Source organism: Silurus aristotelis (assembly GCF_946808225.1).
Source record: "Silurus aristotelis genome assembly, chromosome: 3".
Taxonomy (NCBI): Eukaryota; Metazoa; Chordata; class Actinopteri; order Siluriformes; family Siluridae; genus Silurus; species Silurus aristotelis.
In genome coordinates, this window is record NC_139576.1 from 8,265,987 (window position 1) to 8,279,782 (window position 13,796).

Sequence of the window (13,796 nt, forward strand, 5' to 3'; positions counted from 1 at the left end):
TTAAAGGAACAGTACACCTATTTCCGGTGTCTCAATAAAGGAAGTGAAAGTTGTAGAAATGTCTGCTGTAAACAGGATGCACATATTTATAACCAGCTTCTACAACTATGCAGAGGGCAAGAGAGAGAGAGAGAGAGAGAGAGATAGAGAGAGAGAGAGAGAGAGAGAGAGAGAGAGAGAGAGAGAGAGAGAGAGAGAGAGAGAGAGAGAGAGAGAGAGAGAGAGAGAGAGAGAGAGAGAGAGAGAGAGAGAGAGAGAGAGAGAGAAAGAGAAAGAAGGAGGGAGATTTGTATAGAGTATATGGAGGCACAGATGTGGCGATTAAGAATGCACATTATTTCCCACGACTTGTGGTGTATTTGACCTGAGCGGTTGATGTGTGTAAATGTTTTCCACTTTACAAAACCACAAAAATTTCATTTCCTTTCAAAAATGAATTAGTATTCATTTAAATGTGAGATGCTGTAACCATCACTTAAACAATACAGGTGGCGTTTAACAATAACTCGTCACCTTCTGGACAATATCTGGATTTAAAAGAAGTACAAAGTCGTTTCTTGTTTTTAAGATACATGTATGTTCCTTCTGTTTATATGCAACAAACTCTGTTAAAGACCTGATCTGTGGACAGATAAGTCCAAATTTGACAACATTTTTAACAGAAGAACTTCTGTCAGCAGTTGGTAGGAGGGTTATCATGGAATAGCCTTCCCGGTCACCACACCTAAATCGTATTGAACTGCTCTGGGATGAACTGATCCTCAAACACTTATATACATACACACTGTAGAAATATTTATATATATTATATTATATATACAGTAGTGTGGATTGCTCTGTTTTGATGTTATGTTCTGTAAAATGTTAAATTATTAACAAATAACAGTATATTTTCCCATTATATATAACATATATATATATATATATATATACTACCCCCTGAAAACTCCTGGGTAGGCTGGGCCATGTCTCAATTTACGATCTCTGTATGACACATGTCCATCGTAAGTCAGGGACTACCTGTATGTAGCTCTATCTGGTTCCTAGATACACAAATGATTTCTTTGTCACTGCCTGATGCATAATTAAAGAGCTCTTTTTGTACAAACCTTTTGTACTAAGAAGGCGAGTGCTAAATTACCATCTGTAACTCAATATTGACGTCTATGGAATCAGTGTAGATATCAAAATTAAATATTTCTGTGGATAATTATTCATTCTTTCACAATTCTATACAGAGTTATACATATTTGTACTGAAAAAAGTATATATATATATATATATATATATATATATATATATATATATATATATATATATATATATATATATATATATATATATATTTATATATATATATATACACACACACACACACACACACACACACACACACACACATATATACATTTTGTCCCAATATGCTGTTGTAACATCCTCCACCCTTCTGGGAAAAAGTTGAAGAAGTTTTACTGGATTTTGGAGGGTTCTTGTAGAGATTTGTGCCACAAGGGCATTAGTAAATTTGGGTGCTTTAGTAGGGTGTAAGTCTCTACAGCAGCCCACACAAGATCTTCCACTTTAACCTATGTAAAGCATATCCTCATTTAGCTCACCTTTCATAGGGGTATTGTCGTGCTAGAACAGGTTTTGGTCTCCTAATTGAAGTGAAGGAAAAATGCAATGTCACAACATATGACTGAAAAGGTCAGTGCAGAAATGTGATCTGCTGTGAGCAGTAAAGACTTTTCATTATAGCTGTTGCAGTCTATCTGTAAAATACTACAAATTAATAAATGATTTTGTGTTTTATTATCATGTCAATGAAATTTGTGGAATCAAGAAGCTGCCTGTTCCTGGGTCCTAATCGGCCGATTATTTATCTTAAATGTTATCCAAATTTAAAACTAGTGTCACAAATCTGAGTATGTTGAAATGAGTATTCCAAAGTTACCCCTAAAAGTGCCCACTGATCCTCACTGGAAACTTTAGACCGCCTACAGTTTCCAGTGGGGATCGATGGGCATTTTTTCAAACAATTACATTGCATTTTAAAGAGAAGTAAATAAACTGTGGGAAAAATGTATAAAAAAATAAAATTTACTGATATGCTATAATTCATATAAGTAATAATAAATTAATTAATATAAACCGCTACATTTGCATGGGGCTGCAATTGTCATGAACAGTTTTTATTCCATCAGTAAACACCTTATAACCTCAACAAGGATGGAACGGTAATGAATGGAATTTTGGTGTCACCCAGATGAGGATGGGTTTCCGTTTGAGTCAGCCTCTAAAGGTTTCTTCTTTATGCCATCTGAGGAGGTTTTTCCTTTAAAGCTGCTTTGGGACGATATCCATTGTTAAAAAATAATGGATTGGGAATAATGAAGTAAAGCTAAAGTGCAATAAGGAGATTTTTTAGCTGGAAAATTATTTTCTCTTTCGTTACATGACATTTTACTGTGTACTGTGTATCTGTGAGTCCCGTATCTTTGAGTTCACTGGGAATAATAAATATCAGAATTTTAAAATAAAAGAATCATACTAAGTGCTACAGATGGTAAAAGTGAGAAATTATGCTAAATATGGTACATTCTGAGAGTGTTATTTGTCCTTGGAATCATTTAGTCAACTTTTACCTCAGAATTTACAATATAGTACAGTATATACAGTATATCAGCCAATTTTACCAAACATACACACACCTACAAAAAACATCTCTTAGCTCAACCTTGGATACTGTTTGTCATTTGACTCACACCTCTATCTTTTCATATTAAAGCCTGACTGACCAGGTTTCTCAGGGACAGATGGAATGGAGGTGTTTTTGTCATGCAGGACAAACATATCTATCAGCCTGGGTGTCACAGGCACACTGTAGGACATTGTATGGTTCTCACCATCCCAGTGGTTTAACACTGTTACATTTTAATAGATCTAATTAAAATGCAAAATGTACATTTTATGGCGTGCGCATACACCTGTACACTGTAGGACATGCAGTGAAATGCATTTTACAGCCATCTGATGATGTAAAAACAGAATTTACTCACATATAATGCAGAGCAGAAACACTGTAAAAATATAATATAAATCTATAAAAGCTAGATGGCAGAAAAAGTATGGACTATATATATAAAATAAAATGCAGATATGTGCATTTGTGTATAATCCAGTGCTGTGCAACATCTTGCTGAGGGAGTTGCTGTGAATAAGCTTTAGTAAGTAGTTATAAATACTGAGTGATTCAGGTATATGTGATGTAGGTGGTGTTCAACAAATCCAAGGATTAGACTTAGGTGTTGTCCTTATTGAGGGCTCGAATGGAATGAAAATAAGCTCCTCATCATTCTCTTTTTGTTGGCCTTAAGGGAAAGGAAGTGCTTTCCTGCTTGCAACAGAGAGAAGAGACTTTTTTAGGATCTCTGACGTCCTTTACTAGCTTTCTGGCCTTGGTCTAGCTCAGTGATCTCTGATCTTACCTTTAGTCCCGGCATGCAGCCTTTCAGTAACCATGAACTATCTACTGTCCTTCTCTTCATACATTGCTAATTTAGTACACTCCACCCACACAGGCCACTCAGATGCTTGTTCAGTCCCTTTTCAGTTTTATATTGAACTCCTGCAACTTGCTCCTGGAAGGTCTTTTGAGGGACATTCGACTTCTTTTAACCTTTTTTGATTTTTCTGACTCCATGCCATTGCAATATATATCCTCACAAAACGTATAAAACACTAATGTAAACCTATTAAGTCAAAAGCAGTTCGCTGTAGACCAGGAACATTCCACAAGAGCTGCGGTTTTGGAGATGTTCTTACCCAGTCGTCTAGACGTCACAATTTGGCCCTCATCAAACGCCTTCAAAATCCTTATGCTGGCCCATTTCCTGTTTCTAACACATCAATTTCGAGGACAAGATGTTTACTTGCTGCAAAATAAATCCACCCACTAACAGGTGCCATGATGAAGAGATAATCAGTGTTATTCACTTCAACGGTCATAATGTTACAATGTCATGATGTAATGCCTGATTGATGTAAATAAATTGCAGTTATAACTATATCCCACAGAGTTTCATGCTAATGCTATTCTTAGTTTCTGTCTTAATGTACCAGTTTTAAAATACATTTAGTGATTGAAAGCTTACTTTTTGTAAGTTGCTTTGGATAAAGACTTGCCAAATGCCATGAATGTTCCCAAACCAGGCTGTGACGCATCCCCTCGATGCAGCAGTTGTACAAAACTTCTGACAGGACATTTAGGTGGAAAAGAATCCTATATTTCTTCTTCACCAGAGTGTTTATGTAACAGAAACATCCTGCATGATGTAGATGCCAATGCACTGGAAACTGCATACCTTCTCCACTGGGGCACATTAGACACGTGCCTATTTAGACAATATGTGCAGGAAATTGTACTGAAATTGGCTTTAATGACACATGAATAAGATGTCCAGAGCTTCAGATAATATGATTTCAGGGACCTGGGCTGAGTTGTGCTGGGTTGGTTAGAGTATTTTAGAAGTCCCCTGGGATTTTTTATACATAACTTTCTCAAAAATGGACAGAAGGGTATGAGAAAATCAATAAAGTGTTCAGCAGGCAGTTGGTCTGCAAACAGCAGATCTACAACTTGTAGATAAAGAGATAAGTGAAGAAACAGCTAAAGCGGTTTGAGCTGACAGTAGGGTTGCCAACCGTTCCTTAAATACGGAATCGTCCCGTATTTAATCCATAATAACAGCATTCCGTTTAAAAGTATTGTAATCTGCTGTTCCTAATAAACTGGACAGTGAGTGTCTTGCAAGGTCTTGCAAGCTGTGCAAATGTTGTTTAATCTTAAAAAATGTATATATATATATATATATATATATATATATATATATATATATATATATATATATATATATATATATATATATATATATACTGTATATATCACACCATCTGGACTGCAGCTAATCAGAACCCACTTCACCATACAATGACTCAAATAAAAAGGTGGAAGCTTAATGGTTTTTGGGTTGTTTTGGAGCAGGGAATTTGAAGACCTTTTCCAGAAAGTGAAAAGAAACCAACTAAACCAACATGGCTCCCATTCCATAGTTTAACAACAAGCAATTCCATCTGGACTGCAGCTAATCAGAACCCACTTCACCATACAATGACCCAAAGCAAACATCCAAGCTCTGGAAGCGTTAATCAGAGAGCTAACAATTAGCTTGACTGTTATCATGGAATGGCCTGCCCAGTCACCACTCCCAAATCATACTGAACTGCTCTGGGATGAACTGGTTAACAAGGTCAGAAAGAAATCTCTAGAAAGAAATCTAGTAAAGAACACCTTCTATAAGAGGCAGTGGCGGGCCGTGCATTTGGTACCTGGGCCTTCAGTGGGGACTTGCCCGACTTAATCAACCTCTTAATACCAAGACTATCACGTCGCAATTATAGAAACTATTAATACAATACAAAAACGCAATATAACAACGCGTGGCCTTACAGAGAGAGAGAGAGAGAGAGAGAGAGAGAGAGAGAGAGAGAGAGAGAGAGAGAGAGAGAGAGAGAGAGAGAGAGAGAGGCATTTCACATATGGCATTAAAAAGTCTAACTCAGATGTATTCATGTGTGCAGAGCTACAGACGTGTTTTGCCAGTCAAACTTGGCAGAACCAGTTTTCCTCTGACCAACCAATCATAAGACGGAAAAATGCTGACGCTATTCTGGGCCAGCTAGCTGCCCTGTGAGGAGAATTTAAAATCTGATTGGTTAAAGTTACAGATTTACTTATTATAGAGAGTAAGGAAAAAAGGCCAGCAGTACTGACTTTGAAGGCCCTGTACAGATTAGATTGACATGGCAGCACATAAAGGCTGAAATCTGATTGGATCTAACTTCCACATACACGTACTGGAAGCAGTGCAGCAAAGAGAAATGCTACGAAATGAAGAGAATAAACTGTTGAGTATAAATTAATACAATTTCATGGAACAAATAGTAGAATTTAGGTTGTAAATGTAGGTCATTGCTTCTGGTATTGTTTCAGCTGAATGTTTGGAGAAATGAACAGTCCGGATGCTGAGAGAGTGTAAAGCTGTTATTTTTGCTAAGGGAGGATTTATTAAATGAAAATTTAAATAAAGTCTGTACATTTATATATCTGTTTGATCAAATGAAATATTCATACCATTAAATTACCTATTTTGTTGCAAAGGAGCCAAAGGAACATGCAAGTTTCTGTTGACTTTATACATGCACTGTATAGTATATGTGCTTTAAGATGTTGAAACTCTATATCCAATACTGATCCACAGTTGTTTATCAGTGCTTAATAATCAGTGTGATTTACACGGAGGAAACGTGTTGGCTTGTAAACACAACAGTAAGCTTCACACTGCCGTAAGTCTGTCAGTTCGAAAAACACTTATAGCCTCGCCTTTGAAAAACTATAAACCACGTTATGTTGGTTGAGGTAAGCACTGCAGAGATTAGCCAGTGGGAAACGCTTTGTTAGCCTTAGCAACCGAGCGGCTTTGCTTATCTCGGTGATGAAAATGATTGGCAAAAAATAAAAAATAAAGACAAGCCAAATAAGGAAGGTCACGCTGACCGCATGTGGACGGATGACTGTGTGGCAGTGAATACAGTCAAAAAGAAAAAAAAGAAAAGAAATTAAACACAGTCTAGCACTCAAAGACTCAAGAAGTTTAAAGTTTAGTAGGTCTGGGGCAGATACATGGGGCAGATACATGGGGCAGAGTAGAAGCATGTGAACCAAAAAATTATCAAAAATACAATTTGATGTGTACGGTAAAGAGGAATAAACATTCATAGAGCCATGTATCCACACATAATGTCTTTGGAGTTTAAATTCTATAGTAAAACGTATTACTTTCTCTTTTTTTTTTTTTTTTGCAGGATTGTAGTTCAGGATTGTTCCAATTCCCCAATGTCCAAGGATCTCACTGACGTCCTTTATAACATCTTTTGCAGCAACATTTGCAAACTGAGAAGCAGAACTAAGTGACTTTCACCTAATAATATATTCATGTCTCCCATTAGAGGCCACTGATATTACAGACATATTGCTGTACTGCTGATAGATAGATAGATAGATAGATAGATAGATAGATAGATAGATAGATAGATAGATAGATAGATAGATAGATAGATAGATAGATAGATAGATAGATAGATAGATAGATAGATAGATAGATAGATAGATAGAACTTTATTGTCATTGCATTGTACAGATACACAGCAACGAAATGCAGTTTAGCATTTGCCAGCAGTGCAAAACTCACAAGAAAGAAAGATGTATACGGACTGGATGGACTCCAGTGATGCAGACCTCGCTGAAAGTGAAATGTGTTTCCTTATCATGTGTTTCTATGATGTATTTTTGTGATACACAGGCAAATTAGTAATACAATAATGCCTGGACCATGTCAATCAGATGTTAAAGATGGATGAGGTCTGCCAAAATTGTTTCATCTAATTGCAATATAAACCTAGGTAGTCAAAGATATTGGTGGTGGATAAGATGTGGAAATAGGTTATAATAGTTGGTATATAAGGATTGTGCATTTACTGTGTTTTTAGTGCTATCATTGAACTGCCTACCAGGATCTAAGTCAAGTCAAGAAGCTTTTATTGTCATTTCAACCATATATAGCTGATGCAGTACACAGTGAAGTTTCTGCAGAATCCGGGCGCTACAAAAAAAAACAGAATAGAGCTACAAATAGAACACAGAGATAAGGACTAAAGTGTCCTCACCACATAAAGTGCAACCGAGTGCAAACAGTGCAGACGAAAGACAGTGCAAGCAGACAACACAACGTGCAAAAGAGAACTGTAAACAAGATTGTACTTGTAAACATAAACACAATTTTGTGCAAAAACAGCATGCAAACAGTATAATATGATTATAATATAATATGGTGCTTAAGACGTGGATGTGTGTGAATTAAAATGAGTATTGAGTGTGTGTTTTGAGTTCAGGATGTGCAGTTCAGTAACACTTGAGTTTTTGCTCAGTATTTTCTCAATCACATTTGTTCATTTTGATATTAATTGGCCACGAGAGATCCTGACAACTTTTATTTCAATATAATACAGTTATAAATCAGCGTTTACTTTCAACCCCTAAATCATCTTGGATCTTTTTGGGCCTTTATACGAAAAAGTTTTGGCACCTCTGTGTTCAATTAATAATTTTTGTATTAGTTAGTGTAATATAATTAGGCTTTTATTATACACTACGGAAATATAAACGTGTGCACATTTTTATAGATGTGAATCGTGCATATGGTGCATTTTTATTTTGTTCTCCTGAACATGTCACACATTTTAAATATTTAATTTATTATTATTATTATTATTATTGTATGCTGTTCTTCAAACAACAACCAGAAATCACGTGACTACCGTATGACTTCCGCAATGGATGCTACTCTACTTCAAAATAAAGGTAGGAAAACGCTTACGGCAATGTTATTTATTATTTACTAATTGATTTTTTGTTGACTAAATGGTTTTCATTTTGATAGGAAAATTATCTTTCGGCTAATTTTTTATTTTTTTAAAAAAATTTTAGCGACGTCAAAGATTTATGTGAGTATAGATCCAGCTCTGTTTGAGGATGATGTATAATTGTTATTTAAAAGCTAGAAATCTATTTTTCTACGCATAATGTAATATAATATAATTTACTATAATATAAAATAATAGAATATAGTATAATATAATATATCATAGAGTATAATACGCTGTACTATTATATAAAATAATATAATACGGTGTAAAATAATATTACAAGTAAAATAATATAATATAATATAATATAATATAATATAATATAATAAGAATAATAAGATAATTATAGGAATAATAGGAATTTTTTTTAAATATGTATTAAGAAGTACATTTAATTTAAATACAAAATTATAATAATATTTTCAAAAACCGGAAACGTTTTATTTGTACCGGAAGTTGATTCGGCGTTTCCGTTTCGGTTGCTGCTCGCTAGCTTGTTGTTGGAGGTCATAGAGAGCAGGTTTGTATGACTGTAGTCATGACAGCGTTTATAATACACTTAAATATCACTTAGATATTATAGTCATCTTGTTTGTGTGCGTTGTTTTGTTATTTAGGATTCTATAACTATGTATATGTATTGTTTGGTCAGTTAGCTAAAGTGCTATGCTAACGGTAAGTGTATTAGATGTGTTTCGGGGGGTTTTGTATTTGTTGAGTAGAAGAAGAGGAAGAAGAAGAGAGGAGAAGAAGGAGAGATAATCCTGATTTTGGCAAGTAGAGAAACTTCAGGAGAAGATCATTCCAGGGTCAGGGTTGATGCATCATCCCTAGTCAGAACACATGCATGGTTTTTAATAGATAGACACCTGCATTTCACACCCAGGGGTCCTACCTGATCCACCTCTTAATACCGTGATGAGAAGGCCACTGCTGCAGAAAGCATCAATATCTCAGGAATCTCAGTGAGAACACAATTCAACACAAGTCTCCTTTCACTGCAGCCACAGCTGCATACATCATCTCTAGCAGAAACATCCATATCAACCTCATAAAATGATTTTATGGATTTGGCAAATGTACTGATTCCACAGGAATGTATAAATGGTTCATGGAAAACTGTTTTGTTTGTCCTTTTCCTCACAATGTCCAGCTTTTGTTGAAAAGTCCCTCTTGTAAATATTGATTTCTTCTCCTCGATCAGCCAGTGTGGAATAAAACAGCTATTAAATCCACGTGAATATATTATACCTCGGCTCAGATGCGCTCTCCGAGCGTTCGATGGAAGGCCGTGAAAATGCAGATGTTATCGGGCGCCTGCTGGATGGTCCCAGTGCCATCATCTCAAAATCTGATTGGTTAAAGCAGCAACTGTACTGATTCCGAAGGGCAGATTCCTTTGAGCTCGCAACACGTCATGTGACGGCTAAAATCTGATTAGATGGAAACTCTTCAAACTCCAGAACATGAACATGCACTACAGGAAGCAAGACAACTGAGAGATTGGACTATTTGGGAATAATTTAACACACATTCTTGGAAAAAAATATATAAAAACATAAGTCAGTCTAGTCTTCTAATATCTTCTCTCATTTATGGCATTCAGCAGACGCCCTTTTTTTTCCAGAGCGACTCTCCGCTGTTTTCTGTCTTTGAGCCAAAAATTTCTAATCTGGACTCATTTTGTAAACAACATTCTTCCAGACATTCACTTTACAATTCTTGTGTGGTTTTGCCTTTGATGTAGTTTGTTGTTTAGAACATGCATGCGCTCAAAACCCTCTCAGGAAATGAGTCTCAGTTCAGTGCTGATGATTATTAACCAAGAAGTACTAAAACTATGAGCTTTTATAGTGTACGAGGGTTTTTTTCTTTGATCAACTGCCTGTGACCCGAAACCGAAGCGTTGATCAATAAATCGAATGTTTTTTCTTTTTTTTTCTTTTTGCATTTACATTAATTGTTTTTTAGCAGACTACTTTTTTTCCTGCTCTGATTAATTGATTAATCAGATAAAATATAAAGCGAAATTTTCTTTCATTAGTTGTTTTGCTTATTATAAGTATATAAAACCCCAGTTTGCGAAATGCAGAAGCCACACACACATCTTTAATATTGATATTGATTTTATAAAGCTTAAAGTTGCTGCTTGTTGGAAAGAGCATCAACTCCTTGAACTAATCGACTCATGCCAGGTTGAAAACAGCACTGGAGTGTATGCATGGCGAAGCAATTTGTGTAAATCAACACTTTTGTTTTTAACGTTAATTGCAGATTGCGATCATGCAAAAATATGCGTCGGTGAACAAATGCCTGGAAACCGACTGTCCCGAAGTTAGCAAACAGATTACACAATAGCACTTGATTAAACTCTACCATTTTCTCATGGTGAGGATTATACAGTTTTTACTCACCGTGTTTGTTTTCTTATCATGTGCTCGTGCATCACTGTGGTACCACATCCCACACAAGCTCCACCTTGCAAGTTGCAGTCTTCTTTGTTGCATTTAATATAAAATGATCCCGTGTTGGATGACTTGGGATCCTTTTTCCTGCTGCTGGTTGACCCTGTACTTATTTATTTATTATTACAATAAGTAAAAATTCCAGTACAGTGAAAGCTTAATGGTTTGGGGTGATTTAGAGCAGAGAAGGTTGGAAACTTATTCCGGGTGAAAGGAAAACTGACTCCCATTCCGTACTTCAACACCATGCGGTTCTTCATGCTAAGAGAGAATTTTTCAATGGAAATGAAGTCCTTTTCATTTATATATTAAAGCTGTTGAATGGAATCAATGCATGTGTGTCGCAAAAGCAACCAAAGTCCAGATATTTCCACACTTCTGACAGGAAGAGTATCTTGAAGGTGCTTTCCGAGCCGTATATTCGTTGCTGTATCAAGACGATACTGTTTACTTGGTTGCCAGGAGGATGTTTATCTATAAGAAATTTCAGGTTTCTTCCTAAACCCTGAACTTTTAATTTGACTACTATAATCAGAAAGAATTGTTTTTTTGATGGTATGTTTTTACACAACCAACAGCCATGGGTGGGGATCACGGCCACAGCAAGCTGCCCATGCCAGACTACAAGGCTTGGAAATGTGAGGGGACTCCCCTGGAGCTGACTCAGCAAAGACTCGCTCGGAGAGGACTCAGGGACCCTTGGGCGAGGTGAGATGATGTAAACATTCAGGATTTTCTTAGGTTCCATTTGTTATTGTTTATCATCAGTTATTGCCTTTTAAATCCACCCACGTACTCAAGCATATCTAAGAGTAAGATTAGGGTGATTACTAGGAATGCAGCTGATCCGTGATCCGTACGTATCTCGACTCGGTGTTCGGCAGTCACATGAACCGCAGCTTAATTGCTGGGGGGGGGGGGTTTCCGTGTTTTTTTTTTTTTTTTTTTTTTCCCGGTTTAATAATTTTTTTTAACGATCACAGTATTAAAAGCAGTTTTCCCCCCCTTCTTGTCGGTATTGCTTTTTATGTAATTTCCTAACTACACAGAGCACAAGAGCATGTGTTCACGTGAACGGGACGTGTTAATCAGTCATCAACAAAGGCTAGCGAAGGAGCAGAAGAGCTTAAAAAGTCTCTCAGTATTTCCTTGCTGTAGCTTTTCCTGTAATAAATGGAAAGTAAATTTGACCCCCCCCCCCCCCTTTTTTTTTCCTGATCCGGAAAATTGGTGACTCAAAAACCGTAATGTGATCCGAACCGTGAGTTTCGTGATCTGTTGCACTAGTAAACAACACCCCCACAGATCACATCCGACCTAGTAATAGGTCCTAGTCAATATCTTCTTCTTCTTCTTCTTTCGGCTGCTCCCATTAGGGGTCGCCACAGCGGATCATCCGTCTCCAAACCACCCTGTCCTCTACATCTGCCTCTTTCACACCAAAGGTCCTAGTCAATATATCACTCAGAAACATTGTTGAATGTGTCATGAATTTTCTCCCAACATCTACAGGTCTTATTATGTGGCCACAATATTCCATTTACTAGCAAATCAGGTATTTTTTAAAAGTCTGTGGTCAGACAGGTGAGTCAATCAAAGCAAAGCCTTTTTGCAAAAAGATTTCTTTTACCCACAACAACAAAAATTCTGCTTAATTCATATGCAAGTCTTTAGTTCTTAACAGTACAGCCTGCCATCAAAAGCTATAGCGAAAAAACAAAAATATGAATAAATATTGTAAACGTAATAAGGCAGAAAGCTGTTGTACCGTGAGTAATCTTGAAAAATGTGTAAAGTGCGAAACACATTTGTAAACATGAGAGTTACTTTTTGTCCAGATTCCCCCCTCCCCCCATGTTCTTTCATTTTCACTTTGTTTGTGAATAAAGCATTTTAGAAGCAAACGTTTGTTTCATCCAAAGCCAGTTTGCGATACTGAGTTCTTTTTGTTTGTGTGTGTGTGTGTGTGTGTGTGTGTGTGTGTGTGTGTGTGTGTGTTCAGGAACGAAGCGTGGAGGTACTCCTTCGGTCCCCCGGTCAGTTTCCGCGAAGTCCTAATGCGTGGATTTAGAACGGGATTGGTCGCCTTCGCAGTGGCCCTGGCTGTCGAGTACACGTTCTTCCCTCCGAAGAAGTCGGAGCACTGAGCGCAGAGGGAGAACTCACCTGCAGCCCTGAAGAGACTCTTGCGTTCACCGCAGGTTAATAAAACACCTGTAATGAATGATTCCTCTTGTATTCAGGACACCGTGTGACCTGCTGAATGAGAAATAAACCCATATTACGCCAGTGCCGTGTTGTAAATCTTTTAGAAGTCAGAATCAAGGTTGTGAAATTCCAGGAATTTTCAAGACTGGAAACTTTCCATGGGAATTAAAAGGTATGATTGGGAATAAACTGGGAATTTTCATTTACAACATTGCAGGTTAGCCAATAACACTTAAATGCAAAAATGGGAAGTAATGAAGTACAAAAAGGTTGTTACTGCACTTAAGTAGGTTTTTATGGTTATTTAGTTGTAAGAAAAAATGCTGAGGACAACGATGATGTAATGAAGTAGTAGTTTATAACACCGTAGCAGTGACAAAATACACTTTAAAACATGTCTAATGGGAAAAACTTCAGCAGATCAATATCAAATTGCAGTTTAAATCTCCAACACAAGATTACTGATCATGGTTAACATGTACAGCTCTGATGGGCCTAAATGCTACAGTTTTACCCCAAATCCAGTCTTATGTGACAATTTTAATGTTTAAATGTATTACAGTGCAATAACAACTACAG

General features: G+C 36.7%; 1 protein-coding gene and 1 long non-coding RNA gene across 2 annotated transcripts; one reads left to right on the top strand and one right to left on the bottom strand.

Moving 5' to 3' along the window:
* Positions 1-9,383: 9,383 nt before the first annotated feature.
* Positions 9,384-13,298, bottom strand: LOC310723779. Its single transcript, XR_014532760.1, has 5 exons — positions 12,941-13,298; positions 12,474-12,855; positions 11,255-12,339; positions 9,994-11,080; positions 9,384-9,864 (listed from the first exon to the last, which is right to left on the bottom strand). It is a non-coding gene; the product is annotated as an uncharacterized lncRNA (long non-coding RNA).
* ndufb3 (NADH:ubiquinone oxidoreductase subunit B3) lies at positions 11,590-13,298 on the top strand (the record flags this gene model as incomplete). Its single annotated transcript, XM_083537213.1, has 2 exons — positions 11,590-11,717; positions 13,012-13,298. 2 exons carry the CDS (start codon positions 11,590-11,592, stop codon positions 13,154-13,156), a joined length of 273 nt encoding a protein of 90 aa, XP_083393339.1. The 3' UTR covers positions 13,157-13,298.
* Positions 13,299-13,796: the final 498 nt, after the last annotated feature.